The sequence below is a fragment of the Ambystoma mexicanum genome, chromosome 1q (genome assembly GCF_040938575.1).
Source record: "Ambystoma mexicanum isolate Mex_15411 chromosome 1q, UKY_AmexF1_1, whole genome shotgun sequence".
In the NCBI taxonomy this organism is placed as follows: Eukaryota; Metazoa; Chordata; class Amphibia; order Caudata; family Ambystomatidae; genus Ambystoma; species Ambystoma mexicanum.
This window is the reverse complement of record NC_090922.1, coordinates 1,019,746,521-1,019,761,886: the sequence shown is the minus strand read 5'-3', so window position 1 is coordinate 1,019,761,886 and position 15,366 is coordinate 1,019,746,521. Positions and strand designations below refer to the sequence as shown.

The following is a 15,366-nucleotide window of genomic DNA, read 5'->3' as shown; positions in this document are numbered from 1 at the left end:
GCCAGATTTCAACTTCAGTCCAATATTTGGGTTTTGTACCAGTTAGTTTGCATTTCAATGCCTAATCTCTGCCCCTTCATTTAAAAAAAAAAAAAAAAAAAAAAAAAAAAAAAAGGATAGTCCAAATTGCATCAACATACATGTATCTGCTAAAGTATCAAGATTGTGCCTTCAACTTGCAGAACACATCAAAACCTATGCTAAAACATTTCTTAAGCACAGCATACACCGTCTGGGGCATCTTGACGTTGTGGAGACTAGTCGGACAAAAGAAAAGGAGAACAAGAAGATAAAAGATTTAAGAGCACAAAGGAAAGACAGATGATCCAGCCTATCCTGAAGTGGCAAAGACAGAGCGTTCCAAAGCCATGCAGCAGCAACGGAAAAGGAGCGCACACCAATAGGGGACCATTTAAAGCAAGGGACAGACGTAGGCCAAGCCACCGAAGATCGGAGGTAATGTGTAGGGACGTATGGGCAAAGTTTTGCCTGCAAATACTGAAGCCCGGACGTGTAGAAAGCCAGACGGACAAGACATCGACAGCCGCCCCCCGTCTTTTAAAACAAAGCTGAGGACAGGCAGAGGACCCAACTCAGATGGCCAAAAATCAGCAGGGACATCCACAGCCAACCCTACCGTAAGCACCTCCGTTTTTATCGCTGTTAAGGCGAAGCCAGTGGCAGGACATCCAAGTATGAACAGCCAACAAGCATGAACAGCAGACTTAAGCAATCGATGGAAGGGTTATGAAAGATTTTCATTAATGTGTAATTTTCCCTCCAGTTGTGAACCCCCCCACACCCGAAACTTTTTGGTTTAGTCTGACCACCTAGCCTGACTTTTACCAGTGGAGTTCAGCCTTCTGAGTATCAGTACTGGGAGACTGTTTCCCTTAGTCTTCACTTTGTTACCATTTCTTTGTAACTTTTTATCAGTGTACAATGTACCTTCCAGTACAGTGCGCTGGGGTCTGTTTTTCATTTTTAAGGCCCTAGACACCCTCAAAGGATTTTTGGTGAATGTACAAGTGTGCCCAGGACAGAAATGGTGGCAGTAGTTACTTTTAAATTATTTTTGACTCTTTTCAATGGTCCAAACCACATTTACCGCGTTTGGCCCAGGACAGTGGCCAGTGCCTAAAACGGCCACACCACAAAGTCCTTTGTTATGTCCTTTTGGGCATTTTTCCCTTAGCCTTCCCCAAGTCGAGCTGATCCGGGAAAATCCTTATTTGGTCATGCAGGCTCCGGTGAAAAAACTAAATGTTTGCAGGCTTCTGCGTGCCTTGTGTGTGCGCCCAGGATGTGGGCTGGACCCGTCTAGTCTGCTGGGATGACTGGGACCACAGTGGTTCATGACGGGTCCACGTCTGGGATGGTTGAACGTGAGCAGATCTCCCATTGCTTGCCCTTGGTTTTGGCGTGAAGCAAACTTTGGATAAGATAAAGCACTCTACAGCCATTCCAGGTCGATCTTCTGGGTTCTCACCAAACCTAATAAAAGGAGCTAAGTATCCTGAACCAAAGAAACAGATCTTTGGAACCGCTGGAGACCAGCTGGAAGGTTTGGCACCCTGACCCCACTGTTGCGCAGTCAGAGCCTATGTTTCTCATTGATCATAGAAGGCCTGCAAGGGCGCTTCGACCCTTTGGAGTAGTGGGACCAACTACTCTCGGCACCTCCTGCCTAACCTGCAAACAAGCCCCTTCGGAAATGTTCCTGGAATGCCCAGTGAACTGACCAGCTCGTATGGTACCTTTGATCTGGAATGGCTGCTGCCTCAAGTTTTGACTTGAGACTTTGGGAACCGTAAGCTCTTGGTAGAAGGCACTCTCCCGTCGACTTTATACACTTAGCATTCCTAGGTCTGGAACTAGGAGAGTCTGCTCGAGCCAATGAGGTACCCTTGTCACCCTGCTGTGGTGACAAGTTTCGTGGGTGCCTTGCTGCTGTGCCCTAAGACGAGCTGCAGTGGAACTGGCCCGATCCCTTCCTCAGAAGCGGAGAAAAGGCCACTGGCCTGACACAGACTGAAGTCCCGGACCGCAGCCGCTGAAAGCCGGAGGGACGTGCAACTGCTGGACTCGAACCTGCGAGCGAACTGGACTTAACTGGTGAAGTTTGGTCCAGACTGCGTCGAGTGCCGGTGAGTACTTGCAACACTTAATAGTGGCCCCTGGCACATCCATTGACTTTTATGCACAAATGTCCCCCAAGGGCCATTCACCTTTGTTGGGGTAGCCTGCGCTACCATCCTATTCCCGATTCCTGGAAATTGCTGTGCCCTCTTGTGGAGACCCTCTTTGACTAGTAGAACTTTATTCTTCATCACCTCCCCGAGACACTACAGCGCCTTGAAGAGACCTGATTTGTACTTTAATGCACGATCGAGCGCTGCAGCGCTGAACGTACTTTTGAGCACAAGGCTTCACACTTCGTATGGATTGGACTGCCGATTAGTTAGGGTTGTGATTCCGGAAGAACTGCCCAAAGTATATTTGTACTGACCCTCTTCTGTTACAGGTTGCGGATCCATACTTGCTTAATATTGCTTTAGGATAATAGTTAATGTACATATGTTCACTAGTATTTGGTTGTGTTAGAATTGTTAATATTACTGTAGTTTCATCTTGTGTTCGACTTAAAAGGCCTATAATAAATGTATATGCATTTTTGATATATACACCTGACAGAGTAATTTGTGGTGTTGTTTACTGTGGGCCTTCGATCACTCTCACCCCACCTGAGACCTAGTCTTGACCGCCACCAATGCTACCTCGATTGGCCTTCGCTTGTCCAGAAGGTTACCCTGCTCCAAGAAACTAGGCTGGCCTTCTGAACCTCTGCCCACCAGGTCAGAGTTCAGAAATCCATCTTAACAGGAAGGGATAGGTAAAAGCGCACCCCTATCCGAGTGTCATCCGAGTAATAGTAACACTGAAACCCAAAACAGTGAATCAGTATAACAAAAGGCTTTATAAACACATTAAAGAGCAGTGGCAAAAGAGCCACACCCTAAACCACAAGTGATCGGTATAGCAGATGACGTAAAAGGAGAATGAAAGAAAGAGGCATTGTGAATGGTCAGAAAGCAAAGAACAAAACTAGTCTAGGACCAAGCCATCAATGCCCGTGGAGGCGAGCCTGTTAACCAAGATGGCATGGTCTACTGTCGAATGCGGCTGAAAGTTCTAATATCAGCACACTGACACCACCCAGATCTGCGCCAGGTCGTCCACAGCAGAAACCAACACTGATTCAGGACTGAAAAGGATTGAGGAACCCAGAGTCAAGAAAAAAACGCATAAGGGGTAACTAAAGACTCCAGAAGTTTCATAGGAAAGGAAATTAAGACAATCGGACGAAAATTAGAAAGAAACAAAGGGTCCAAATGTGATTTTTTACATCGAGGAAAAACCAGAGATTGCTTAAAAATAGACGGGACCAGGATACAAGACAAAGAAGTGTTAACTGTCAAAGTCAGAGAAAGTGAAATAGAAAGGACCACCTCCTTAAGAATGGCAAGTGGAATTGAATCAGCAGCCGGTGCCAATTTCAGATCCTTGGTGGCCAAGATAATAGCAGAGGCCAAAAATCTGGGAAATTTGTGCCAAACCAGGACAGGAGCAGAAGAATTTATGAAGGGGGCCAGATAAACGGGCGGTACACCCAAATCTGAAACCTTATGACAAATGGTCACGATCTTATCCTTGGAAAAAAAGAGAGCGGGAGTCGAATAATTCCTGGCAGCGCAGGATTGGAAAGGGGGGCCGATGAGACCAGTTTGAACAGTTCGCAAAGCAAATTTACCACCAGTTCAACATGTGAAGCTTAATAGGCACACTTAGTATCAATAAGTGCTTTTTGGTAAGCAGCAGGGGCTTAACGAAGCAAAAAGTGGGCAAGAGGGCAGTAAGAAATATGCCACTTGTGTTCGCCTGTCTTCGAAGGAGCCGAAGAGCAGTGAGCTCAGGTGTAAAGCACAGTTCCGAGGGACGACCCACAGGCTTGACTGGCTTCAGTGGAGCCAGTATGTCAGCTACAGAAGTGAGACCAGTAGAAAAGGATGCAAGGTTATGTGAGCTACAGGAGGCCAGAAAGTCATTGATGTTAGAGGATAGGCAGACCAGGATTGGTGGCTGAAGGAGGTACTCTAAAACGTAAAAGGGATGACCACATGATCAGACCAGGTCACAGTTAGAAACGGGAAAAGAGTGAACATGGAGGGGGAGGGGGTGGAGCAAATAAGAGGTCCATGGTATTGCCATGGGAATGGGTAGGCCAGTCACCTGCTGAAGGAGGTTAAGGTCTGACAAAGCCGAGACCAGACAAGCCGCCTGAAGGTCTGTGGGGCATTAAGATGCATATGACAGTCCCCCAGCATGACCAAAAAAGAGATAAGACCCCGGTGGGCGGTAAACAACGAGCATGCAAAGTGTGCAAGATGAAGAAATCACAATTTGCGCCAAAAAGGCCTCCATGCTAACAGAATGGGAAAGTGGAATCAGAGCAGAGAAATGAGGAACGATGAATCGAGGCTGCCACCGGGGTTCAGCGAGTCCCTATCAAATCAGAGAATGGGGTAGCCCAAAGGCAGAGCCTCGGCCAGCAGGGGGGCAGAGGAGGCATTAAGCCAAGTTTCTGTCTCACACAATAAATCCAGAGGGCGCTCATGAAAAAGTTCATAACACGCCAATGCGCGAGCCACTATGGAGCCTACATTAAAGAGGAGGTAACTTACCACAGGCAGCAACATGGCAGCCTTAACTGAGTAAACCTACCCAATAGGCAAAACAGCATCAGGTGCAGCCTGATTTATATACGAATATAGATGCATTTGCTTCAAAAGACTACAATATAGGTTTTCAATTGAGTATGGGGGATTATAAGTGCAACACAGTCCATATGATTCAATGCAAAGCGGAGTATGGTAACTTTCAGTGACAGTCATCTGCATGTTGGCTGTTTGGATTGTAACAAACTATTTCTTGTTCAGTCTGATAGCAATACTAAAAAGATTAACAGCAAGCTAGAATAAAACTGAGACAGTTCTCCAGGACTGAAATCACTACACTGGCTCCCAGTGACTGCGAGGATCAAGTTCAAAACCCTCTGCATTGTCCACAAGGCCGTCTGGGGCCTTGGGCCAAAATACCTTCAACTCTCTCTTCCTAAATATCTTCCTTCTCGAGCTCTTCGCTCATCCGCCTCCAACTCCCTCAGGGTCAGCCGCTTCTCCAAACAACGAGTTGGGGGCAGATCTCTTTCCACTGTAGGGGCCTCCCTCTGGAACAGCCTTCCTACCTCCCTGAAACTTGAGGAGAACCACCTCCGGTTCCGGAAGCACCTCAAAACCTTCCTCTTTGCCTCCGCTTTCTCTCCCCCTCTCCCCTGCTAATACTACTGAAACTGCACTGAATCTGCAACTGGGCCATTCACCGTTCTCGGCCCAGCCACTCTCCCCTGCACTGCCTCCACGGCAACCCCTGCACTACGGGACTGTGTCTGTATCCATACAGCCCCCTTTCCCAGCACTTGTTTGCACTTACCTCGCACTTGCCACCAGCTGGCCCTTGTTATTTATCCTGTATGCTGTATGCTTATAACCCTGTACTGCACTTTCCCCTCCCCCTCTACCCTTGCACTTGCGCGATCTGAATGACACCTGGTCTAGTAAGATCGTTGTCTGTCTCCCCTTGTTCCCCCCCCCCCTGCCTCGTCGCGCCTTGAAACACTTGTGTATAGGCGCGTTACAAATGCCATATCATATCACAGTACCAAAAAAACACGATTTACACATTTGTGAGATTTTCATTAAAATAAAAACAGATGTCCTTACCTTACTGAATCATTCTTCCTTTTCTCCACCTTCATGAGCACAATTACATGCGACTCAACCTGGACATAAGCCTTCAGTCTAAAAATAAATGGCATTTACTTAAGATTACATTTTAAAAACAAACGCATCATGCACTAATATTTCAAAAATTGTACATCAACTATTAAATATGAGTCGTGTGGACACCTCACCAAAGCCATGTTAAGAGTCTGCCCTGGGGCAGTCAGTCATTCAGATCGGTAATCACAGTCATCTAATTAGCTGAAGTACTGGCGCAAAAAATGACGGATTCCACAAACATTCTTCAGCAGTTCTTAACATTTACCGCGTTTAAAGATATCACTGTATTGCCATTGACTGAACAAGGTGACGGACCGTAAGCAACTAGCTCATTGTATAAACAGAAAAGAACATAAAACATTACATTCAATAGACCATTCATAGGGAGTGAACAAACCGATTGACATTTTAAAAAGGGTTAACTAATTATCTACTTGGTGACCAGTGGCATGCATTGAGTAAAGATAAGGAAGGACATGACATTGTTATGAATGCGAAAGGGTAAACCAACCCACAACACAACAGGCATGCATACCAAACTGCAGCTGCACTGACGTGCCAATACGATTTTAGTGGTGAAAAATGTACTCTTAAATACTTTGTTGGTTTTCACACCTTAGTGTCTGACATTTTGATGAACCTTATGTGCAAAGAATGAATACATTCACAAATTTGGCAAAAGTCTGTCAAACCTTCGTCCAATTAGTCACCGCCACAATTTATAGAATGGTAATAACAAGAGCAATCATAATACCTACTAGAATAGCATTAGCTTCCGTCAATAGCCTTCCTTGGATTTTATCCTGAAATTATGATTTGCCAAGTCAAAGGCTGCTTAGATTGACCCACCTTCAATACTGCATTAAATGCACTGCAGAAATAATTCGTGTACATCTATACGATCATCGTAAAATATATTTTAAGAATCACCCTCGTCTTGTTTTACTATGCCAACACATGTGATCGCATGGCCAGAAAAACAGCGGAACGTATTTTAGATGGGGAATAAAATGTACACTGGTTGGATAAAAAGTTACTAAAATTGGCTAATTGCACGTGGTCATGGGTTTATCCAAATGTTTTTGCACAGCAAGATAGACTAGGAGTTCTTGGTGCATGTATTTGAGTAAAATGAATGCCAATTTCGTTCATGAATGACTTACAATAACACATTTACATATGGTGGCGGAAGAATTCCCCAGAGGTGGGCGCTATAAACTAAGGAGTACTTTACAAATGCACAACATTACATTATTAGGCAACACTGAAAGTAGTGGGGGGTCAGATAGGGATGACTGGAGAGGGCATGGGGAGCTCCTCCTTCAACAAGTAACTGAAGATAAAGCGGATTTTGAAAAGATCTACAGTTGGGCTGGCTTTGGCGTGGGGAGAGTAGGGCTAAAGAGCAGAAGGTAGTAGTCACAGGGCATGGGACAGTTCGGTTCAGTTGAGGAGCGGAAGGAACTAGATGGTGGATAATTGCCGATACAATCAGAAGGGTACTGAGGAGCAAGACAATTGAAGGCTTTGTAAACTAGAAAAAGAAACTTGAAAAGGGAGTGGATGTACTTTGAAACCCAACCAGAATGGTGAGCATAGGAAGCATGGGGGACGATCTGGCTTGGTTGAACAGAGTGCGGGTAGTGAAGTTGCTGACTGTAGCAGGTGCAAGGACAAGGAGCAGGTTTCAGGAGTAGCCTAGTTTGCAGAGCAGGAGAGTGGAGACTAGGGTTTTCGTAGAGTGCTGTACAAAATCGATGAATTTTGCAGATGTTCAGAAGGTTATGAGCAACTGTTGGGTGTCTTGACCCACATTCAAGTTATTATGCTACAACATTTGGTGCTGTGGGCTTAGAAAATCCAAGATGGCTGAAAAACCCACATTTGCGCCAAAATCCAGGAAAAACCGCACAGTTTGTGCGCACACCAAAACGGTCGCCTGACCTGCCACCCACCAGGGTGAGCGTGAGGGGCCAGAAGCGCCATGAGGAAATCAGTGCTAAGGAATATGTTGCTGTTCAAAATCTTTGTTATTAATGTCAAAAAGGGGTGCAATACTGGTGCTCACCACTACCAGAAAGCCGGCGTTTTAAAACCACCAGACACTTGTGTAAAACTGAACAAATGAACCCAAACCAGGCCAAAGAAAGACTTGCTAAGAGGTGGATACAATGTAAAACTATATTCTGAAATGACGGGAAGGAAGTAATTGTCTAATGTATGTATTGAAAATAGCTGGGGATGTCAGCAGCTTAAGTGAATTTGGGTTTAAAGCCACTAAAATCGAAATGTTTAGAATAAATGAGTGACCTACTTTTGAGTGTCACATAGGTTGCAATTGTTTAAATGTCATAGTTTTGAACTTAGAATCAGTGTTCTAGCTACATGTGTAAAAATTGCAAGTTTGGTTTGAATGTAGAAAACTGGGAACCAAAGTGACATTTAGCTGAAGCCTGGCTTCAAGAGATTGAATTCTGCCTGACAACTATCCCCGACAGGAGTTGAAACTTGATCAGCAGCTGTGTTCAAACAAAACAAAAACAAAAAGGATAGTGGCTAACTTTCCCTATACTATAAGGGGTCCCTAATTAACACTAGCTATGATGCTTGTCAGTGAAAGCCCAATGCAGAATCAGAACACTGTCCAAATGAACCTGCTCTGACCCTACCATTACAATAACAAAATCAGGACATTGACTCCCTTCTCTTGAAGGTTGATATTCTTCCCAATTCAATGAAATTGGTTATTCTTAAGTAATTCTGAGCAACTACTCTTGTTAAGTCACACATTATACATTCTTCAAATGTATCATCTTCTCTTGATTTAGTTTACTCTTCTGATGCTTAGGACCTTCTTCTCTTTTGTTTTTATTGATACTGTTCCCCTCACTTGGAAATCATAACCAACACCAACACTTCTCTCGACTTTCTGGGTTTTCAATCTTGATATCACATTCTTTAACTCTATTTTGAGTTGGATGCTTAATCTTGGTCTCAACCAATAGTTTTCCCTCTCTCACCAGATTGGGATAAGTATGAGTGTTCCAGTAAGGACTCCATCTTCATTCAATCTCAACAACTTAGTACTGGGATAAATAGCAGCATTCTAGTAATGATTCTCTTTATATTCATTAAATCTCAAAAACTCAGAATTGGGACGAGTAGGAGCGTCGCAGTAAGGATGATCAGTCACCTTCCCGGGTCTCCCGCCTTCCCATTTGCCTGTGGTGTACCATGATAGCGTCACTGGGGTTCTCACTTGATTGGGATGTTCCTGTTCCCATATCAGGCTGGCCTCAAGCAGTCTCAGTGCTTGCAGCCACTGCTTTTCCAGCTTCTCATCTGATGACACTTTGTGTTGCCTCTGCGGTGGTCTCGGCGTGGTTTACAGACTTATGGGTCCACCTCTGTCTGTCACGCCAGCACATATTTTTGCTTCTGGTAAGGACACCATGGATCTGTTTTAGCCACTCTCCATCCCTTTTGTTGACTGCGTGCCAGAATCTCCTTCCAGATTCCACTCTGGAATAGGATGTTGTACGTCCACTGCACATGCCTGTGAGCAAATTTGAATATCATGGGCTCTCTTTCGCTCTCCAGTTTCCACCGGTTTCCTTTATTGTGCTGCCGTGGGCCTTCCTCGGAGCAAAATTGTAGTCCTTTCTTTCGGTTTGTTGATTCTGTATTCCTCCAAATAGTATTCCCTTCATCTCAGTATGAGGTAGTCTTTCTTAAAAGGGATAACTCATATTTCTTGATCAAAATAACACATCTTAGTAGGTTCCTCATATTTCCTCTTCACTGATGGTTGTAAAAGTGCACCATTGGTATGGCTCCTGGGGAGTTCTTCACAAGAACGGCAGTCCTTGTACCCAAAGGGGGAGTCTTTCCTGGTGAGATCCTGCTTGCCTCTACCCATAGGGAGGGTATTGCGGCACAGGCTCACCTCACTAGCCTTACAGGAAAGGCTCCCTCTTTTGGAGAAATGACAGATTCCTGTGATTTGTCACACTCCCAAAAGGAAAGACGAGACTATCCAATGGTAGCTGTAGCAGAGGACATAAAACAAAAAGTGTCTAAACTTAAAGACACTCCCGTCCCCTGCACACCTTACAAGCTGAAATAAATCAGTCAAATTTCATAACATTTGCACTTTTATATATAGAAAGAATTGTCAATTTAGAACATAGGTAACAAAATATCTTCATAAAAGTACAGAAAAAAGGTATCAACTGACTTCCAATATGGCCAGCATGAAAAACAAATCAAACCAGACAAAAAAATAAGCTCCCAATTTTGAACTACAGCTTCAAGCTTACGCGTTTCGGGGACTATCCCCTTCTTCAGGAGCAAAAATATCTCATAGTGGGAATGTTGTCAAAGAAAATAGAGTCTCTGTCTGTGCACGACGTACACAGAACCAGGATCCCTGCGAATACTCCTGCCGTCCTCAACAAGTGAAATGTGATTGCCGAACTCTAAGGCAAATCAATAGCCAATCCAATCCAAATTCAGGACTTCCAGTACCCCGCATCCAATGTAAAGCATCCTGCTGATTATAGAAATGTATATTGCAATTCCAGAAGCGCACCTCTTCACCTCAGATTCAACGGCTCCTCTCCAATTCACATGTAACAGATCCCAAAATTGGGAGCTTATTTTTTTGTCTGGTTTGATTTGTTTTTCATGCTGGCCATATTGGAAGTCAGTTGATACCTTTTTTTTTCTGTACTTTTATGAAGATATTTTGTTACCTATGTTCTAAATTGACAATTCTTTCTATATATAAAAGTGCAAATGTTATGACATTTGACTGATTTATTTCAGCTTGTAAGGTGTGCAGGGGACGGGAGTGTCTTTAAGTTTAGACACTTTTTGTTTTATGTTTAACACATGCTCCAGTGTCAGGGCGTGTATTCCTCCCCAGCACCCAGAATTGTAATAAAATTTCTCTAAATAGTTATTTAGTTTTTGAGTAATTAGGTGTGCTCTGATAGATACTTCTTTTTGTAAGCTGTAGCAGAGGAGTCAGACTTAACATTAGATGGGAGGTTGGCAGGGAGGTACAATTAGTCCCAACAGACACTACACAAGAACACACCGCACTGGTATACTGTAGACATATGGGATACATTACTCATCGTAATCGTATTTGACACGTGTATCTGCTTAGATTCACAAGCTTTTTATAGGCTGAGATCTAGTGGAAGTTGCATAATTTTGCACATGAAGTTTTCGAAGTTTGAAAAGGGACGTCGACAGGGCATGACTGTAATGCGATCCCTAGTGTGATGTACTCTGTACCCATGATCACTCATGCATTGAGGTCCCATTGAGGTCCCTCCAATTATTTGTTTCTGACAAGAGGGAGCGTAAGTTGTAAGCTTGGAATGTAGATAGAGAACATGAGGTGTGAAAGATCTATGCTGTTTCCACAGACACCTTCTACTCCAAGAGGGGAGGAAGGACGGGCACATGAGAATCTAAGCAGATACAATAGTCAGAAATACGATTACGGTGAGTATTGTATCCCTTCTGAGGCTTGTGGATCTGCTTAGAATCAAATGCTTTGCATAGATTAGCAAGCAGTACTAGTAGAAGGAGGTGGGTTGTTGGAAGGTAGCGCTGCAAAGATGTTTCAGCACCACTTGTCCCGCCTGTGTATCACCCCTAGAATGTGTGTCCAGACAGTAATGCTGGGTGAAAGTGAGTACTGAACTCCATGGCATCTAGAGCCACATTTGCTATGAAGGGTAGAGTTGTCCCAGTGCCTCAAGTCGAGTGTGCTCTCGGCTTAAAAGGCAATGTTCTCTTGGCAAGAGAGTAACAGTCGGATGCAGTCGACAATTCATTCAGAAATTTGCTGCCTTAGAGATAGGGTCCCCTTCTCTTCCAGCAGCTACACATACAAAGAAACAATCTGTTTTTCGAATCGTCTGTTTTTTGAAGGTCGAACATGCCAGCTCTGCGTACATCCAGTGTATATGGACTTCTTTCTGCTGTGTTTATTGGGTTCTAGAAAAATGCAGGAAGCTCTATAGTTTGATTGACCTAGAATGTATATATGAATTTGGGTGAGAAGCGATGTGTGCCCCCACATTGTTTTTGTGTATTACAATAAAGGGGTTTGTACTGACAGAGCTTGTAGTTCACCAACCCTTCTGATGGATATAACAGCTATTAGGAAGGCTGTCTTGTCTGTAAGATGTTTAAGGCTGGTTCTGTGCATAGGCCAGAAGCCCCCCCCCCATGATCTTCACAAGTACGATAATTATGTCCCAGTATGATTAGCAATTGGAGGGTACAGTTTAGTTTTTTTTTTACGCCCTCCATGAAAGCCTTAACTAGTAGGGGTAGCGGTACAGAGTCCGATCGTGTAACGCAGCAGTCATCCTTCTGCGTCCAAAAGGTATGAAAGGTGCAGGGAGGGGGAGCAGCCACTACTGCTCTCTATTGAACTTCCCGGCCTTTGCACGTACTTCCCCTTAACAGTCTGACCTAGCCGTACATTGTGTTCTCTGCCTTTTCTCTAGGTCCCCTCATTTGTTGTTACTATTGCAATGTGATGTCCTTTAGGCTCCCTCCCACTCTCTAGGTGGTTGCCCCCCCCACCTCCCAACTGGGGTTATTGTGGTGTGTCCTCTAGGCTCTCTCCCACTCTCCAGGACCCCACCCCACTGGAGCTACCCTTTGTACTGCTAAGTGTATCTGTCTGCGCCTACACTGTGACCCCCCCCCCCCTCACCACCTCTGCACACCCTGCATCCTCTCTTTCGGTCCCTCCCCCTCACACACTCTATGGTGCTTTCGGCCCCCCATCCTCTCCAACTGCTACTCGATCTCCTATCCTTCTCATCTCAGTCAGGAAGGAAGAAGATCAAGCGGGACATCCTGGTCTCCAACCCCGGCCTCCCTTCGCCGATACCTACATCAGTGCTTACTCCAGACAGACTAACCAACAACCTCTGTCTTTCCCTCTCCAGACCTAAGGACCCCTCATATATGGTCCCTCCTCTCCCATTAATGGTGGCACATGGTGAGAGGTCCTCTTGGCCTCCTTCCACTCCTCCAAGACCATCATTATTGTCTAACTGAATGGCACCGTCTTGGTCCAGCGCCCTCAGCCCAATCTCCTCCTTTTTGATAGTCTCTGCGTCTTATAAACTTCCTTCCATCTCCTGATACTACCACCAGCTCCTCTCTGGCTCCTCCACCACCTCTCTGGCACCCTCCTCATCCTCTCTGCGAGTTTGCCATCTACTACCTCCACTGCCCACTCTTGGGCACCTCTACCATCTCAGCGGGTGTACCACTAGCTTTTCAAATGTGGCAACCTGCTCCACGTTGTTACTCTGAACTCTCACTTTGCTGTCAAACATTCCTCTGATATCTGCCACCTCCTTGAAGAACTTGACCTGATGTCCTTGCTCTCACTGAGACATGCTTCACAGCCAGCTCTTTCACGATGACTACAAGATATATATATATTCCTCTGTTCTGCCCTCCTTGCCTCTACATCTCCACTTCTCTTGAGAGAGCTGAACAACCATCAGGATGCTTCTAATCCCTCCTTAGGGCTCTTCACAACCTGGGTGGCACTCTCTTTCCAGCACACTCTGCCGGACACACCTTGGATGTTCTCATCTCCTCAGATATCCCCCACCTCGAACCCTCTCACCACTCCTCTCTTGGACCGACCATTCTCTGCTCTCCTCTCAACTGAAGCCCTGAGTCCCCCAGGCGAAGCCTACCCCAGCACTGCGATCTGCCTTCTAGGTGTTAAGGATTCCAATCGGGTGTCACACACTGGACCAGGACACTTGGTCTTAGCCTGGGCTGTGGTGCTCAATAGGAATGCTTTTTCTTTAATTTCAATGAATTCAAATTGAGCCGGTACCAGACCCGTCTCACACCCCCTTTTACAAATACCCCAGGTCACAATGAACCACGAACCAGGCCGGTTTCTTTATTTTAAAATTCAGAAAAATCAAATTTTTTAATATTGGGCAGCAAACACCAATGGGATAATAATTACAATAGGAATAAAAGCAACACACTTGGTAAACCTTCTAGTAAAACATATCCAAAGCACAAATGAATAGGAGCACTTTTTGAATTAGGATGGATAGCACCCAAGTTTCCCCCCTGCAACTTTCCCTCAACCCACAGATAATCGAATAGCTAGAAATCCATAAAATGGATAGAAAGAGGCAGCAGGTAGTCAGGGTTAAGAGGCAGCAAATAGAATCAAAATCCAACCTTTCCCTCACAAAATAAGAGGTGGGTTTTAAACCCTTTGCAAAGGCCTAAAATGACACTCGGATTTTGACAAATAATTATATGAATGTTTGAATAATGATATACATATGTTTTATCACAGTATTAGGGATGTTATATCACCATCAACCATAAGGTAAGGTATCACAAAAGCATACAGTTAAAGCACATTGAAATTTAAAACCCAGTGCAGCCGAATTCACACGTGGAAAAGTTGAATTTTTTCTAGTTTGCAGTTTTAAATGTAAAAACGTTTTTTTTCTTCAAACAACGGGTGAAAAACACTGAATTGGAATGCATATTTTTGGCAGGGGAGAGATGCACAGCACAGGGACAAAACAGAAGTGAAATGAGGGCTATAGCTGCTGAATTGAGAGAGATTTGGAAGGTAAAATGAGGTTCGTTTTTGGGAAAATAGAGCAGTTTAAAAAAAAAAGAAAGAAAATAAAATAGGTTTTAAAATGAAAGGCAAATTTTACTTGAAATTATCTAGACTATATGGTTAAAGAAAGCCACAGTACGTTCAAAGATTGATTTGCGACGTCAACCTTTTCCCGCCGTGTTCATATCTATGTGGGAATTACTTTAAATTATTCAAAATTTGACTAAGGAGTTACCAGAGGAGATGAATAAAATAATTGCGCTAACACTAGAAACAAGAAGAGGGTGCACAGAGAATTAGCACAGTCTATACAAATTATCAAGGTATGGATAGGGTTGCTTAGAGAGTGTGACAAAGACAAATGTCCAGATGGGGTAGACTATTTGTTATGGGATGGGGAATACTCACAGTCCCCACTTAGATTTGGGAGTTTGAACACTCAACCGGGTTCTGGACTCCTGGGCTCGGGGTCACCAGGTAGCAGCGGACCCTCCTAGTAGAACAGCTGGGCCTGTCTGGTCACTGGACAACAATGACGGCTGGATGGCAGGGTTGCAGTGGGCATGCAGTTAGTGGGCAAAAAGCCAGGCTGGTCTCAGGATGCTTCCCAAAAGAATACCACAGCTTTTCCCTTTGGTTATTGGGATTCATTTAGTGGGATTTCTGGATTGAGGCCTTGCTGGGATGGTCAGCAATGCTTTGGCCTTGCAGTGGAGTCAGGAATCTGGCAAGATCAATGTTGAAGATCAGGAACGCAGGCGCAGGAAATTCAGGAAAGAGTGTCTAGAGTTTTGTCAGCCACCCTTT

General features: G+C 44.6%; 1 protein-coding gene across 3 annotated transcripts in view; it reads right to left on the bottom strand.

The window, feature by feature from the left end:
- The window catches only part of ZNHIT6 (zinc finger HIT-type containing 6), a 480,560-nt gene that overhangs the window by 149,259 nt on the left and 315,935 nt on the right, over positions 1–15,366 (bottom strand). For all 3 annotated transcript variants that reach the window (XM_069641693.1, XM_069641691.1, XM_069641690.1), the window contains exon 8: positions 5,841–5,918. In XM_069641693.1, coding sequence (XP_069497794.1) covers positions 5,841–5,918 — 78 coding nt within the window. The remainder of the gene's footprint in view (positions 1–5,840; positions 5,919–15,366) is intronic.